Here is an 18413-nt window from a genome sequence, read left to right on the forward strand (position 1 = left end):
TCGAAATTGGAAACAAAAACTTTTTCCCGATTTTTTGGCTTTTTCTAAGGGGTACCCCTTGAGAAAATTTCAAAAAATCGAAAACTTTTTTTTGCCTTCGATATCGATAAAATTCATTATATAAGATAATTTTGACCTAAAATATCCAAAAAAAAGGGTTTATTTAATGATTGGATGCGTGACTTTTGAGAAATAATCCAAAATTGGACACATAGAGCGATTCTCTCAGAAACTATGCATTCAATCGATATATAAACCCAATTTTTGTATTTTTTGGGTAAAAATTACCTTATATACTAAGTTTTATCGAAATCAGAAACAAAAATTTACTTTAGATTTTTTTTAAATGCAGAAAATCGATACCCAGTTGACCTATTTGCTCATTTACGAATTCGACCTCAGTTTTTACGTCCTGAACACGCTATGGAATTTTCCTCTTTCAAAAGACAAGATACTAAATAAGTTTCAAAAGAGGTTGGCAACCCTATTTAAGAACTTTTATTTGAGTCATTTTTTCCAAAAACCCTTCGTTAACGAAATTTTCAGCTGAATTCCTTAAAATTGGACACCTGGTCTAGTATATATAGTGCATAAACTTTACTCATTGACAAAATATAAGAATAGTTATAGTTTTTATAATATATTAATAGTTACATTTCTATACTAATAGTATTTTAAATCGAACATTTAACGTCAAATATCAAGACAGATTGACTTTTATTTTTAGCCCCCGACAAAAAAAATGACGTTATAAAATTTTTATTCTATATTATAGCACCAAACGAGTCTTCATAAGGAACAAATCGATTTCAAATCATTATAGAGACCTCATATGAGCGGGAACGCAGGTCAGTGTATTCACAATACGTATTTGTAAAATAATTGAATGTACTTACTTGGAACTACTTCACCGTTCGATAGCTACCTGAAACATTTTCAAGAAGTGTCTAATCTCTAGCAAACTAGTAGTTAGGTTTTCGAATAATGTTTTGAACAATGGCTGTTGATATTTGTATTTTTAAAGAAGCAACCATTTCACTGTTTGTCACTTACAATCGTTTAGTCTTGAGCACGTGGGAAATTAAAAAAATTACATGTTACGCATTTAAACAATTTATTACATTTTTATTTAAATTTTTATAAAAATATTAACAATACTTATTTTGTAAAATTTTCCATAGGAATATAAATAATTATAACAAATAAATGATATTGAAACGATGATTTTTTTCGAAGAAAATAAAAAATACGTCTACTTAGGACTTATTATTTTACAATATGGTAAATAATCTAAAACTAATTCTGAATGAGGACAAAATTCCGGTAGCAAAGAATGCCGTGGCTTTTCTTTTCTGAAAAACAAAAAGAGTACATTTACTTAATATATACAGGATGCTTTTTTTGGATAAAAAATTCTGGCTAAGTTTAGTTAAGCATAAACACATTCACATTTTACTTACTCATTTTTTAAATTCTTAGGTCCTCGAACAAGATTCCAAGACGAGCTTGTATTATTATTTGAAACCATTAGACCTCTGATAGCAATGTTTAATGCAAACAAATTAGAAGCATCTTTTTCCTAACAGAAAATAATAAATTAAAATTATTAAAATTGACCGACAGCTAACAACACTTTTGTTTGTATTTTATACTAATGTTTGCCATTGATACGGGCATTTAGTTTCGACTCAAATGAATGTAAGAAAATGTTTATGTTTATTCTGACATTCGCAGTTTGATGCGATATAAACTTGATCCTGAATGATAAATGGACAATAAAGAATTTAAAGATTGTCGGTCAACATTTCCACCTACTAATGTTTTTGTTTTCAAAGCTGAAATTATCGGTACATGATACTCATTCTGAGTTGTTCGCTAACATAAATTCATTTCATCAAATAAAAATTGTATGTTTTATATCAATACCGGTACTCTTTGTGAGAAGGTAGTATCTCTAATTTTAAAAGTGCATACTTACTCTCCAATCCTGTAAAAACAAATCTGATAATGATAACATATCAACTCCCGTACAGAGGTCATGGATACTTTCATAGTGGCTAGGATAGTTTTCATGTAAGAACGCTATAAAGTTTGAAGGCATTGATAAAAAATTGTTTACAATCCCGTCTGGATTATGTATGAATCGCCAATTTGTTAAACTTTCAGATCCTAAAAGACATAGAAATTTTAATTCAAAACATTCTCCAACACATTATGTAAACTACTTACGTTTTGGGTAAAGTACTCGTCCGATACCATGCATTAAGTCAATAGTTTCGTCACATCCAACATTTTTCAATTTTTTAGTCTTAACTCGTTTTTTAGATTTATTAATTTCATCATTAACTATTACAGGGATCGAACTTGAATCTAATTTTGAAAAAATAATCAAAAATTAAATTATATAATTCTATGGAATAGTAAGCAAAGTTAAAAGCCTGCGATTATTCCGATTTGTAACAGACAATATTTTTCTATTGGGCATTTTTTTGAAAAGACAATAAAGCTTTCAATATTTGAAATATGCTTCAATGAAATTAACAAACAGGAGCTATAACAACTAACATATTTAATTGTTAAAGTACCCTGTGTGTATACAAAAATAGAAATATAACTTTATTTATTAAATAATGACGATTCGCTTATTTTTAAATAATTATTATAAAAGGAAAATAAATTCTAGACGTTTTTCTAAATAATAGTTAAGAAGTTTAATTATTTGTTCCAACCAGCCTTTTTCGAATACATTTTAAAAATATGGAACTGACACAAGAAAATATAATTGTTATTACCTTTTAATGCCGCGAAAAGTAAATTTATGAGTGCATTTCTAATATCACCATTTGAAGAATAAATCACAGAATCAACACAATCTTGAGGTACAGTTTTATAAGAATCACTTGAATCTTTATTCATAATTACGATAGCTTTTTTCATAGCTGCTTTCATAGCAGTTGGAGCGATGGAATTATAGCTGTTGAAAATTAAAATATTAAAAATGAAATATATTAATTTAAATAAAAAAATAATAAATTCTAATGTATGGAGTTACGTTTCAACAAAGAATTTACTCAAACACATCAAAAATATAAATGAAAATTTGGTAACTTAATATAAGGGCCGTCATGAAATATTCCATTTGGATAGCAAGTATCACTTTTTTATCCAAATAGTCATTCTTAACCGTAAAATAGGTTCAAATCGCCCATTTAAATATCTTAGCAAAATACAAACATATGGGTTATTTGTGAACCACACATGTATATTGTCGCTGTGTCACTAAAATCATAATCTCCACAAAACATTTACAAAATTTAAGCAATAATACATACCTACCTTATTGTTTCAATTCGATATAGGTCTCGGATGTTTTGTGGAAATAAGTCCTTTCCAATATTCATACTTCTATCTTTCGATTCGGTAGCTATAAAAATTATAGGAGATCTACACTGCTCGGAGTACATTCTAAACAGAAATTTAAAAAAACCATAATTGAAAGTGAAATAATTAATAACGCTAATTAATAGGGTAACTTACTGTAAAATACTGTGAAATTCACCCGGATCACGAATAAATGCATTTGGGTAATCTTCTACTAAAGTAATTTGATTTGATTCTCCAGACAATTGACTGAATATAGATGGGTAACGAGCTTGAAGCAGAAATTCTCTAAATAAATCGACTTGTTTAGGACGAACATTATAATTCTGATAATCTGAAAATAAAAATAATTCATTTTCTTTGCAATCAAGTAAAATTAAAACACGACTTACTATTTTCGACAAAATACTCAACATCAGAAGGAGTAATCCATTCAAAAATTTGTACTTTTAGACGTTTACAAAGCAATCGAACTGTTATTGTTTTACCAGCACCAGAAGGTCCAGTTAACAGTAACATTGGAGCTCTCGACTATCGATAAAAAATTGATATAAATTATTATATTTTAAATTGTTAGCTAGTAAAAATGTGCATATTTACCTTAGATTTTAAGGCATGTTGTAACCAAAAAGCAACCTCATCAATTTTCTTCTTATTTACTGCTAAGTCGTCTACACTTGTTGGATGAAACGCGTCCATAAAATCTTTATTTTTTTTTGAAGTATTTGCTTTTGATTTACAATTTAGAGAAGATTTATTATCCTTTTCACAATCGGCAACTGTTTCATCATATTTCGGAATCTTTTTTGGTATATTAAAAATATCAAAATTAGGTTCAAACCATGATTTTGCCTAAATTGAAAATATAGAAAAACATTTACATTAACTTATGGAAAAATTACTGAGCTTAAATTCTATATAATTATTTATTTACCTTTAGAGATTTTCTAGATTCACTCATATTCAAAAAATAAACTTTCAATTTCAAATATTATTATGACATTTGACGTATAACCAAAATAAGCTTCGTTCCAATATCAAGCAAGCAGCGCTAGCAATCAGCGTAAGTGAATGATAGATAACTGTTTACATTAGTTTCTTAAACTAAAATATAGGTGTCAGTGTAGTTGCTAATATTTGTCCAAAGACGCGTTCTCATGATTCAGGTTTAATTTAACTATTACTTATTCAGAATTTTTTCTAAAATGCAAATTAGAATCGGAAACTTGTTTGTAGAAACGTACGTAGAACATAGTAAAATACAAATAAGTATTGCTATTTCTTTAACAGTTTGTGAGAGATAAAGCAAAGCTGTTTACTAACTGTTAAAAATAGAAAAAACTTACTTTGAATATACCCAATGGTCAAAAATAGAACCAAACTCAAAATTGTAAATATGTTACTCATAAAAATATAACAACTTTTGCTCAAAAATTCTGCTAGAAACAGATTCGGTTGAAATGGTGTCCAAAGTTTCCAAAACCTGTAATTCAGAATTGATAAATTTTCGATCACCTGATCCTCATATCAAAATTTTTTCGAAGTTGAATCGTAAAAAAAACGATTTATGATTCATTTGAAATCACTCGCGAAATTATCAGCAAGCTTGTTATTATTTACATTATAAATTTTGTTACATTCCCCTAGCATAGCATAAAATAAGTGAAATAATTATACAGCGTTTTTTTTAATAACTAGCAGATACCCGCCCGCTTTGCTGGGAAATTTCTCCTTTAGACTATCACGTTATAGCCCTCACTTATCCACCCTTTTGTTCACAATTTTATGGATTTTAATTTTTTGGTTACTGAAGTTTTGCCCATGATACTTACTGACATTGTAACTTTCTATAGGTCCAATCATTAAATTAACCTGATTTTTATACTTTTTAGATCAAAATTACTCCATCCACCGAGTTTCATCAAATTCCAAAACAAATTTTTTTTTCCAATTTTCTCGATTTTATCAAAGGGGTACCCTTAAAAAATGTCAAAAAATCGAGAAATTTGTTTGCATCTCCAATTTTGATAAAACTCAGTATATAAGGTAAATTTGACCCAAAAAGTACAAAAATCGGGTGCATTTGATGACTGGCCAAATAGTTTTTGAGATACGGACTAAAATCGATCGAAATATTGCGATATCTCAAAAATCTGCATCCAATCATTAAATTAACCTGATTTTTATACTTTTTGGAAAATTACCCCATCCACCGAGTTTCATCAAATTCCAAAACAAAATTTTTTTTTCCAATTTTCTCGATTTTATCAAAGTAACTCTTAAGTAAATGCATCAGTCTATATTTGTTGGGAAAATGTGAACAAACATACAAATTAACAAACTTCAGGCGATAGTTTTTATAAAATTTTTTATATACATAAATATATTTTTTAATTTTTTAATACCTGTTGTTAATTATACCTGTTGAAATGTAATTAAAAGATGATTGTATTGACAAAAAAATGAAAGGAAAATAAAAAAGGGATCATACGATAGTTACCAAAGTCCTTGTCGCAATGATGCAAAAAAGCAAGAGAAAAATAATGTACTTATTGAAAAAAATTGATAAATACCTTCTTGATAATATAGCCTCTCCATTTTCCATTCGGTCTAAAAGGTCTACCAAAAATTACGTCTGGCTCTAGACCTATATAAAGCAATAAACAAGTATAAAAAGTATCTTAAAAAGTGATGGAAGCGTTGGGTAGTTTGCTGAAAATATTTCTTTAATAAAATGATGAAAGAAATGAGAAGTCAAGGTACGTAGTTATTTGGAAAAACACAATAAAATGTTTCAAACAATTTTGAAAACGAACATTGCACATAATTCAGCATTTGCTTAACTTTCATCCAAACCCAGTCAGCAATTTGCATAACTCTTATCCAAACATCAAAAAAGCAGCTCAGCATCGCGTTTTGCGATTTTAGTTGATTTTTTTGTAAGATTTTACTGGCGTATTTGGGCATTATTGGTATAGTAAGATAAAGATTTTTGAAGCAATTTGTATTTAAAGTATTGCAATCAATTATTATTGGATTTTCTCAGAACGTTTGCCTTTTTATGGAGACTGAAAGCTATGATAAAAAACATAACTTATCTTTTTTATTATCAGGGAGAGTTTACTACGGTCAGCTTTCTTCTTTGTGTTTATATATTTTAACATAGCTATGTGAATGAAATCAAAAAGACTACAAAAATATTATCATAACAATATTAATAAAATAGTAAAATGATGAACGCATGCCCGCATTCTATTCTCTTCTTCATATTATCATTATCATCATCGTGAAAGATTACACACATTGTATGTATATCCGCTTAACATATATGTATTGTTGGATGCATGATGCACGGCGGTTATTACAACCAACAACAGCGTAGTCAAGTTTTACTAAAATTCGAAGAAAATTTCCTTCGGTTCTAAGTGCTGTTTTTCTGTAGACACTGTATAAGACGTGTTGTGCTGTTTTTTTTTCAATAATATAAACAAAACGTGTTTTTCTTTACAAAATTATTTTATTTTTTGATTTGAGTGAATTTGTTTTTATTAATTTTAATAAAATTATATAATTATGGGTTCGTTACCAAGAAAAGTTTCACATAGTGCCAATAATCCAAATTTACACTATTTAGCAACAGGTTGGTGATTTGTTTTATTTCATATTAAACAAGTGGTTGGTCGATTATTCCTACACAAGAAATAAACATGTTTCAAAATATTATCATCTATTGAGAGACGTAAAAATTAATGTTTAGATAAAGTTTTAAGCATTTCGCGTATTTTTATGCAAGTTTTCCAAATGAATAATTTTAATTATTATAAAAAAAATTATAGTATGAACGAGGAATGCAAAAATATTTTTGTTGCTTTACTTACCATTAAAATTTCCCGAGATTTTGATTTAATGTTAACTTACTCTCAAAAAAAACTATTGACAAAAAAAGCTTATGGCGGAGTTAAAAATTTTCCAAACACTTCAACAAGAAATCCCATAGACTCTCAAATTTCACTCCTACTAATGCGACCGATATGCATCTGAAGAAGAGGTTTATTATCTAGCCACATTTTGCCGTTATTCTTTCTCAGAAATACCTCATTTCTAAAGGTGATAGAAAGGTTCTCTACCACCAATGAAAACTGAATTGTAGCCACATATGCCACACCTACTTATGAGGCTATTGTCGTAAACTCTTATTAATTAACGAACATTATATTTATTAACTGACACCTCGGATAGACTTTTTAAGATGATTTTATTCTGCTTTTTGTCGCTCTATTAGCTCAGTTGGTTAAAGCGTAACCAATTCCCTCCGCGGTCTGCTTAGGGTCGATTCCCGCCGTCGCACCAAAATTAATTTAATTAATAGTTGTGATGGGATGCGGTGTAGTGCATGGTATATGCATGAAGAAGATGCACTCAGCCTCTGAAATTGCCTCTAAAACACATATATGGTATCCCAATATGCTCTATATCCTAAGTGTGTAATATAACCTGACCTAAACTTATCTTATGCTGCTTTTGAAAATATTATTACACAACTTACACAACTTTTTTCATCAAGGATAAATAAAATTTAAGTTTCTATTATAATAAAATTACATATTAAATTTTCACTCCGGCAAGGTTTTCAAAGTATTATTTAAGAAAACTCGAAACTCACGATCTGCAGAAGCTTATAAACATTTCTTCAGTAAAATTTACAGCAACATTACTATTATGCCCCGCTACTAAATCCAATATTTATATACTTATAGAAGTAGGAACTCCAAAATCGTAAATACTAATCTTATCTTATGGATAGTTATCAGACTAAGTTATTGTAGGTAGTATAAATAATTTTATTTCTGGTAATTATTTCCATGGCACTATTTGTTAAACGAAAAATTTTGTTTTCGGATCATTAAATATTAAACTTGAAAAAAAAAGAAACGAGAGGTGTCGTGAGCACCCGGTAGGAACTATGCCCCTTTTGATATAAATTTGGTATTATTGAATAACTGGCACCATGAAAAAATAGCAATAAATTTGTAAGAACGCAATTTCAGCTTGATATCCTTTTTCGTTTTTGAGTTATCGTGCTGACAGACAGACAGACAGACGAACAGCCGGAAATGGACTAAGGTGATTTTATGAACACCTATACCAAAATTTTGTTCGTAGCATCAATATTTTTAAGCGTTACAAACTTAATACTAAACTTAGTATACCTGGATATATTTCATGTGCTATAACAAATGTAGGATATTCAAACTGTTTATTGAGCTTTACACTAACTTTCCTTGTAAAAACAGTTTTGTAACTTAAAAAAAAATTCATATTATGAAAAATATTAAATATTAATCATGATAAGATTATTTGTATTGATATAGAACACCAATGAAATGAATATAAGAACTTGGTCATAGTTCGTAGAAAAAGTATTTCCATTAATATAATGAAATTATTATCCTTTAAAAAAATTTGTTGAATTTCTAACAATTTATTTTACTTTGTATAAATAGAGTCGTACATGTGTCAACTTTCTGCCCACTGTGCAAAACGAAGTTGACGCTTTCTGCCTCCGCCGGGGAGAGAAATAGTATACACAACACGGGAGCAAGTAAAGAATGTCTCAATGAACATGTGAGCTCTTTGGTTCTCGCTCTCAACTTTTCGAAACTTTAAACAGTCGGTTGCCACACTTTTTTGAAACTTTGCCACAAAAAAGCCAATTAAATTCCTGCCGTGTGTTCATTTGAGGATATTTATATGTTTAATATAATTTTATTTCATACAGAAAAAAGCTATTTTGTATCTTCTGAAAACTTTTTGTACAAAAGAATATTATATTTTTATATGATGTAATAAAACTATATCATAGTTAATTCAATTCTTAACTTTTAAAGATCAAGTTTTAACTTACGAACAGTAATTATTACCTCAATATAATGTAATTAGCACACTTGTATATAATAACAGTTTCTTCAACAATTAATACAACTTTTCAGTATATTTCTTTAAAGTTCAATCTACTTAATAGTTTTTCTCGATGCAGCAACTTTGTTAACAATGATCGGATAACAAGATACATAAAATTTTTTGTCCTAGATATTTAAGGAAATTTTTATCTAAATTTTTTACATACTCAGAATATTTTAAACTTTTATTTTTCCAAATTACTAATTAGCAAAAAGTATATTTTCTGAAAACTTCGCAAGTTCGGAAATTTCGAACAAAAGAACCACCTAGGAAATCTATCTTTTAACCGATAACAGAAAACCACTTTTGTTTGAAACCACTGTTTAATTCATAGTTCTGACCCTCAATTTGGAAACAAAATTTTTTGACGTTCACACTTCGGGTAAAAAAAGTTGCACAAAAATTTTCCACGGGGCGACCTTTTTTGGTGCGTTTTTTGAAAACTTAAAAAAAAAGATTGGGAAAACTATTGATTTTTGCTTATAACATTAAATGGGAAAGTTGAAAATAATTCAAAAATGTATCTTTATCAGTTCTCTATATTTATAAGTAATTCAAATTTTGAAATTGACAAATTTTTTTCTCGGAAAGTGGGGGGGGGGTGATAATAATAGTATGAAAGGTAGTACTTTTTAGGTACTATTTATGATATTTTTTTCGAATTTCATGGTCACGAAGTGTGTTCTTCAAATAAGTTGGTTTCCAAATTGATGGTATGAACTATCAGAAGATTTGTCAAAAACAAACGATGTGTACAATTTGTCTCATAAATACGATAATAATTCAAATGAACCTGATAATTCAAGCGATAAAATTATGCCTTATTGAAGTGAAACCTAATAAACCTAATAAAATTTGAATTTCATTTGCGGATGCCTCTTTATTTTAAATATTATAATTGTCAATTAACACAGAATAGAATCGTGTAACTATTAATTTGGAAAATTCGAATTGTTGAACAAAATTTTCGGAAAATTCGCATCAATATTTGATAATATTTTATAGATATCGTTAAATTATTTGTTTAGTAATAAAAATGTAATCATAAAATGTAATATATATAAAATTCTAGTGACAAATAACTTGTATCCTACAAAAAAAAAAAAATTCGTAGCGCAGGAACTGTGTTAGCTAAGCGAATTCCATCAGAGTGTCTATCGGTCGATTTTTCTCAATAACGAACTTGACCTTTCAAATACCAAAACCCTTCTTGATATAAAATTTTGTTCAAATTGGAGTTAAATTGCTCATATTTTGAACTTAGTATTATGAGTTCATAAAATAATATGCTTATAAATTATTTTTATCAAGAACCCTTTAATGATTAAAATGTAATGAAATTTGACATGCATTACCTTAATAAGAAAACGAAGTCATAATTTTTCCTGTAAATTTTCAAAACAATTTTAAATCAATTCTGCCAATTATATATTTCACATAAAACAGGCAGGAATTCAAATTTTGATTCCTTAGCTAAAAATCTAGAAAGTACGTTTTACTTTTTATTGAAATTTCGACACAAGTATATGATGTATATATCATAACTTAAATTGCTAACGTGATCATAAATTTTCACTAATATAGAAACAAATAAGGTACAATTAAAAACTTTTTTACGATTTTCGAATTTCAAAGGACTTTAACTTAAAAAGATGCCATTCGATTTCTCTTTCCCGTACGGACTATTGATCAGAATACACTGATATGTAATAATCACTGGATAGTGGATATCCAAAGTTTTAGCCTTGGCCAAAGTGCTCGGCATTAGAAGGTAGTTAAGTTAAGTATGCGGGCAAATATATTTGCATATCCATTTTTTTTAATTGTATATTTTGCGCACGGACTCTTTTTGGCATGGTTTCTAACGCTTTTTAGGATGTTATCCACTATCCAGTGTTTTATATAGGTCAGTGTCAGAAAGACAAAACATTTAACTTATTTCGTAACTTGGCCCCTCATTTTCTAATTATTTCAAATTTTTATTTATTATTTCGATACAAAATCAAGTTTCATCCCCGAAAAACCGTGAAATGATTTCACCCCTGATATGAAATGAATTTTAAGAAAACTATTATTTCACCATCTATATTGAAATACAAAATATATTCTAAATTTCACGTTATCTTTCGGAATGCATACTTTTTCTAGATGAGAAACTGCGCTTTTTACACATTAGTTGAATAAAACAAAATACTTAGTCATAAATTAATATGTAGTATTTTAAAAATATAATTTAAATTATAATTAATAAACTGTATACATTATATGTGTGTACATCATATTATTTGTATAATAATATAAGGGAAGGTTGCCAATGTTGGTCCTTGTTCACACTAACTATTGTTCACAGCTTTTTTTTAAGAAAAAAATTCTATTTCTAGCTGGAAATGATATTGGTACAGGTTTACTTTATTCTATTATATTATGTATAAATTTTGTTGCACAAAAATTGATTTTAACCAAATGGTAGGCATTTAAAAATCGGAATTATGAAATGATTAAATTGCGTGGAAAATGAATTGAAACAAGAGGAACCCTAAACTCGGGTTTGAAACATATCTAAGAACACTCTCCATGAAATTACTTTTTTATTCCTTAGAGCTTTCTCCAAACTGAACCGATTTAGAAATATCACCGCTTATTTTGTGTTGTTCCGAATGCGGAACCCTAAACTCGCACTTGAATCATATCTTAGAACATTCTCCATTAAATTACCTTTTAAACAAGACAAAAAATCAAAATCAGTTCAAAATTTAAAAAACCCCTGAGAAATTGTTCGGGTTTGGAACCCTAAACTCGCAATTAAAACCTATCTAAGAACACTCTTCATTAAATTGCCTTTTCCTTAGAGCCTTCTCCAAACTCAACCGATTTTGAGGATCATCGCCTATTTTTTAGTTGTTCCGAGTACGGAACCCTAAACTCGCCCTTGAAACATACTAACAACACTCCCCATTCAATTATCTTTCAAACGAAACAAAAAAATCCAAATCCGTTCATCCGTTTAGGCGCTACGATGCCACAGACACAGACAGTGGTCAAACTCATAGCACCGCTTTTTTTTGTTTCGGGGGTTAGAAAACGTGTCTCCGTAATTCTACTTGTCTCTTTTATGCACCATACCTACAATACCCTAACAACGATGATGCGATGTTCATGTTTAACTTACTTTCACCAATTTAAAATCTGAAAAACAGAATTCTAAATTTGTATACCGACCATTCATTGCAAAGCACATCGTTTCTAAATTTTTCTAAACCAGGAGCAATAAATAAACATTCAATATCATGACAGCTAATAGACTAAGTGAAAATTGTAGCAGGCCAATCTAGACAGACGGTTGACCTAGACTACGTTCCCAAGTACAAATGATACAAACAGTCTGTTCGTAATTAACAGTAATTAATCTCATATTATAAACATCACACAACAAACGTTTTAGAATAATTATTATTAAAATATATTTTTAAATAGTATTGAATTGTTAAAAGATTATTATATAGGATGATCTTTTTGTGCATGCTATAAATATTTAAGAAAACACGTTATGGTAGGTACATGTACATAAAAAAGTATATATTCTTATAATTAGTCTATTTAAGGACGTACGAGCGCCGTTGCAATTTTGGATAAAAGGCTTGAATTTTTTTTATGAAATTGGACTAAATCAATTCTGAAAAGTTTAGACAAGGGGGGGGGGGAGTTGCCCGATTATTTAAATAAATAAATGACTTCAAAAGTAGGCATATTTAACACTGGTCTCGTGGGAAAATGGTAGATGGATAATATATTTTCAAAGATTTCTCCAAAACTAGTCGGTGGAAATTTAAAAAAATAAATTTAAATAAAAAGTTAAAACCTTTATAAGTTATTGAAAACAAAAAAAATCCGTTGTGTCCGACTAATTAAAGATGTATGAGCACGGTATTGGGGTCACAAATTAAAAAGAGAATATATTTTCAATTTTGATGGCGAATTATGTTATAACTTGAAAATATATAACTTAACGGAAAGTAAGAATAAAATTTTTCGATATCTGGAGTAATTTTCAAAATATCGAAAATTGAAAAGAATAATAATTTGAAAATAATATCGATAATATCCAAGATAGTAAATAGCGAATATGATTCCAAGCTTTAGGAAAAGTTCAATTACTTTTTAACAATAGGGGATCAAACTAAATTTTTTTTTTATCACTTCAGGTGAAGAATTCTCATTTCACGAATAGAAAAGTGAAGTTGGTTTTTAAAAATCTTTACTAGCATACAAGATATGAACGTTTAAAATTATTAATTAAACAAAGAGGACGATATCCACTATTGACGTCATACGTGTGTATCGCCACAGACAGTACGTATAAAACTTGTTTTACTAAAAGGAGATGTACAACCTTTGAATGCAATCTTTGATTGCTTATAAATCCTTCGTTTTTTAATCAATTTTAATTTCAATTTAAAATTTTGTCATGGTATCAAGTCTAGTTTTACATTTTTATGGGTAATATGGCCAATTCGATATCTGAATTATTCCCTATTTGAATAAATGACCAACTATCAAGGTTACAGTTATTATACATTTCAATAAATTTTATATCATTTTTAATCGAGTAGATGTATACATATACATAACATATTGCAAGTTAATTAATTTTGTACTATAAATTAACAAGGGATACATTTTTCCGATAACATGAATTTTCTAATAATAAATTTAATTAAAAACATTTGTTTTAATTAATAGTTTAATTAAATTTAAAGAAAAAACCATTTAAAAAAAATTATATAAATACTTATATAGAATACTAAATAGGCAATCGTAATCAATTTTCTGTGAAATGATTATAATTCATTATATATAGGGGAGGGTGTAGTAACTGGGATCAAAATTATTGCCCTTTAATACGTTTTTATAGCCATTTTTTTAAAAAGTAAACCAAGGCAAACAGGGAACAAATTAAACAGGTGAATGCACATCATTGATTAGTGTTTGATACAAGCTACGTAATTTATCTCCAGAACATTTAATGTTATGGATAAAAATGGAACATTGCATAATTAACAACAGTGATTTCTACTGATAAGTAAATTTTGTCTTCAAATAGCTCAGTCTCATAGATTCTAACATCTTCCAAGAAACTAAGAACAATTCTAGGTACAAATGTCCTGAGCTGAGGTACTAAGCATTACCCATTATGTTATAATATTTATATGTACAAACAATTAGGAGAGTAAATGAAGCGTTGTAATTTACAATTGATCGATCTTGCGCCTGTTTTTTCTTAACGATCCGCGATAGCTTAAACGATAAAATGATGCATGGAACCAGAGACGCGACCGCATTGTTAATCTATGTATCTAATAGCTTTAGAATTATAAGTTTTAATTTAAGTGATCCCGTGGAAGATGAGACAAAAATTGGTATCTTAGATTTTGCTAATTTTGCAAAACGCTTACATATTTTTGAAGTGTGTTTTTTGGATTTCTGAAAATATGAAAGTTTTAGTAAGATATATATAGACAATTTTGGTTTTTTTTTTTATCAATTACGTCAATGTCCCTTTTTAAAGAAACTTGGCTCATTTCACTGTTCAATGACTCGGCTTTGGTGTTTAATAGGTCATGCTTTTTTTTTGGTTTAAAAATGTGAATGCATGCGTGGCTGCTGTTAATTTGAATGATCGCTATCATTTCATTACATGTTTGCTGCACAAAGAATATTTATATTTATATAATTAAATTTTTGTTAAAAAAAAACGTGAATAGTAAATGAGAAATGACAAGGAATTTATAGAGTAGACTGCTTACTTTATCACATGTATAAATTTACGAAAAATAAAAACCAATATTTATTAAAGTTAAAAACGTATTAACTAATTACTATTAAATCTTTATTCAGATGCCTCAATTGAATACTAATTTTAATTTTCATAGGTCAAGGGGATCCTAATTTTAATACTCGGTTATTAATAAAAAACGGTTTTATTACTATCAATGTTTCAATTTTTTTTTTTTTAAATTCATTATTTTCTTATTAAAATATTATTATTTTTATATTAAAACTTTTGTTCTATCTCTAGCAGTTTATAAGATGGGTTCTACGGACCCAAAACCCAATTGACCTACGTTCTCATTTACGAACTTAAACTCACTTTTAACGACCTTTCCTTTTTACCGTAATCACAGACGGACAGACGGACGCACAACCGGAAATAGACTAATTAGGGGATTTTATGAACAAATATACAAAAAATTTTGTTCGTATCATCAATATTTGAAACTAAAAAGGGTGCGTACAACTATTCGAATACAACTAGTTTAAATTAAAAAACTTTCAAAGGGAATCTGGACTTTGATATTTTTTTATACTTTATGCTATATTTCATTTTTTGTGTGATCGAGATTCAGTTTTAACTTTTATTTATTTTAAACGTTTTGATATTATTTTTAGTATTTTTATAAAGCTATTTATATTTTTTATCTCTATCTTTCAAGTGCAAAAATGTAAAATGATGATAAAGTCCATTTTTTAAAACCAGCTACGCACAGTGACCTAAAATATCTTCTTTTAAGTAGCATTAAAAGAATTTGGTATCTACTAAACAGATATATTATCTTGAATTTCTTAAATCTACACCTTTAAAACGAATAACAGGCACCATTTATGCATAATGTTATATTTAATTTGAATATGCACTTGTCAAGAACTTTCATTCGATACCAAACGCCATATATTTGTTTCAACTTTTTCCCAGCTATATCGCTTGATTTCCTTAAGGAAGAAGCATAGGTTGAAATTCGTTGAATCGTTAAGGCACAGTGGGAAAACATACTTACATATACATACGATGTTAAACACATACCTGACCTCTTTTGTTTTCAGTGTAGTCGAGTAAAAAGCTATCAAACGTTTTTAAATGCCAATTGTTTTAAGTAATACTATTAAAGATTTTGTATTGTTTTGTTTTGTGTCAAATAAATGAAGATTTAGTTGCATTCAAGTGAGTAAAACCAATATATTTTCATTCACCCTTCTCCAGATAAAACTTAAACTAAATAAACATCAATATAGATTTACTGTTGTTTTCATTGATGCTTCTTTGTAAAATGTTAATATTTTATTCACTGAAAAACAATACTTGAAATCTTTTTTCTATATACTGGAAATTTAAAAAATTTTTTGGAATATTATTTTATACTACAACCGCCTAAAAGGGTGATTATTCATTAAAGAGCACATGAAAAATGGCATAAAAAATTCTTTGAAAACATAAATGTTCCAAGAGATTAAATTTACAGTTTATTTTTATTTTGTAACACGTTCCAAATTTTATTTAATTTCATTCTTAAAAGCTAAACCAAAAAATTTTTACTTCAAATTTTCAGGTTTTAAGTCTAGTTTATTCTGAAACCGAAATGGAAAGGTATGTGGGGGAAAAAAATGTAAAATTGATGGGGGAAATCATGTTTTGAAATCAGACTGAACTAGTTCTTCGGCTTGCTTGAATAGTCAATTTTGATTCTAAACGGTAAGAGATAGAATAACACTTTAAATTAAAAAGTTGATCCTCATAAAAAACTAACAATTTTTGTTCAAAATATAGTTTCGAAATACGTTAGCTTTCGTAGGAAATGCTACTTAAAAATATGTCATTATTGCATTTCATATAGAAAAAATCGTATAAACATCTCATATCGTTTTGTTTTTATTCATTCCACTTTAAAAGCTGTTCTACCGAATTGAGAGTTCGAGAGCGCTCAGGTAGCACCATCATCTCATATTTCGACAATCCATTATTTCTTTTTTAACTGGGCGCTCTAATCACTCGAACTCAACCAATATTACATAGGAGGCTTATAAAAAGATGTGTACTCTGGTGAATTGCAGTTTTCCCAATGTTTTGTGGTTTTGAACTGTCTATCATACTGATATTTGTAATTGATTTTATGAAACTGTATAAATGAATGGCATTAAAAGTGCATTATATCGCAAATTATTATTTCAAAGAAAATTTCAAATCATTTTCAATAAAAAATTTCAATATAAAGAACCGTTAATAAAAACCCGTGCAATGTTTTTGCATCAAATTTTATAGATAACAAAAGAAAATAAAATACCTAAAAATATAAATGAACGTAGTTATTTACGTGTGTTTTTGCTTTGATTGACATTTTGTGTGTATTTTATACAACAAAATGGTTTTTTCCAGTATCATTTTTACGTGTATATGCTGATACATCTACAAAGTAGAATGTAAAATGTTACGCCTATATAGAGCCCAAACTTTGATTGGTACCTATATTATCTCCTGCCATTCTCAATTTTCGTGGCATGGACTTCTACATGAAATATACCTTCTTAATACAAGTCCTTGTAAAATTCGTTTCTGCAACCAGGCACAGGCGAAAGTCAAATGTGTATGTTACATCGCATAATGAAGTATATTTAATTGCTTTACGATGTTATATAGGTACTGTTTGATACTTGCCCTAGTTTTATTGTTGTTCGGCCGCAACTTTAGTTTTTATCTTCTCCAAAAATAGCAACCCTATCAAATAATTTTGCGGCATGAGTGAGGAGTCAATTCCCGCTATTGGGATTTACCTCCCAACCAGCAAAATAATCAGAACGTGCGATATGAAACATAGCTCTAATAATTGTGTATCTATTTATATATTAATATGTATATCGAAGTAATGTGAGTGTTTCGCACACCTTTATTCTCTGCACACAGTAATATTATAACAATGTCGTGATTGAAATGTTGATATGAATAATAAACATATCAAATTTTGATAAACCATTGATTTTGTTTACATTATTTTCTTTATTTTTTATATTGCTTTATTGAATTTGTTTTTGAGACAATGAGAACTAGGTATACGTAGGCTACTACGTAGACAAAGTACTTTAGAATTGAATTCAAATATTGCGAGGACAATGTCCGCGATATTAGAATAGTATTACATTACTTATACAAGCAAAAAAATTTACAAATGTAGCAGAAATTAATTTTTCCAATCGATTTCGTTAAAAAAACATTTTCAGCATTTGGATTCATAGTTTTAATAATG

At 28.5% G+C, this 18413-nt stretch overlaps 2 protein-coding genes across 2 annotated transcripts in view; one reads left to right on the top strand and one right to left on the bottom strand.

The window, feature by feature from the left end:
* Positions 1 to 1231: 1231 nt before the first annotated feature.
* On the bottom strand, positions 1232 to 4365 carry LOC123293313 (cell cycle checkpoint protein RAD17). Its single transcript, XM_044874088.1, has 10 exons — positions 4316 to 4365; positions 3982 to 4233; positions 3774 to 3912; positions 3538 to 3715; positions 3337 to 3465; positions 2793 to 2974; positions 2230 to 2370; positions 1979 to 2169; positions 1461 to 1579; positions 1232 to 1352 (listed from the first exon to the last, which is right to left on the bottom strand). The coding sequence occupies exons 1-10, from the start codon at positions 4340 to 4342 to the stop codon at positions 1253 to 1255; spliced, it is 1458 nt and encodes a 485-aa protein (XP_044730023.1). The 5' UTR covers positions 4343 to 4365; the 3' UTR covers positions 1232 to 1252.
* A 2589-nt stretch (positions 4366 to 6954) lies between these two features.
* Positions 6955 to 18413, top strand: part of LOC123292623 — a 46914-nt gene continuing 35455 nt past the window's right edge. The window contains exon 1 of the mRNA XM_044873337.1: positions 6955 to 7021. Within this exon, the coding sequence (XP_044729272.1) occupies positions 6955 to 7021 (67 nt within the window). The remainder of the gene's footprint in view (positions 7022 to 18413) is intronic.

This window comes from Chrysoperla carnea, chromosome 2 (genome assembly GCF_905475395.1).
Source record: "Chrysoperla carnea chromosome 2, inChrCarn1.1, whole genome shotgun sequence".
NCBI classification, from domain to species: Eukaryota; Metazoa; Arthropoda; class Insecta; order Neuroptera; family Chrysopidae; genus Chrysoperla; species Chrysoperla carnea.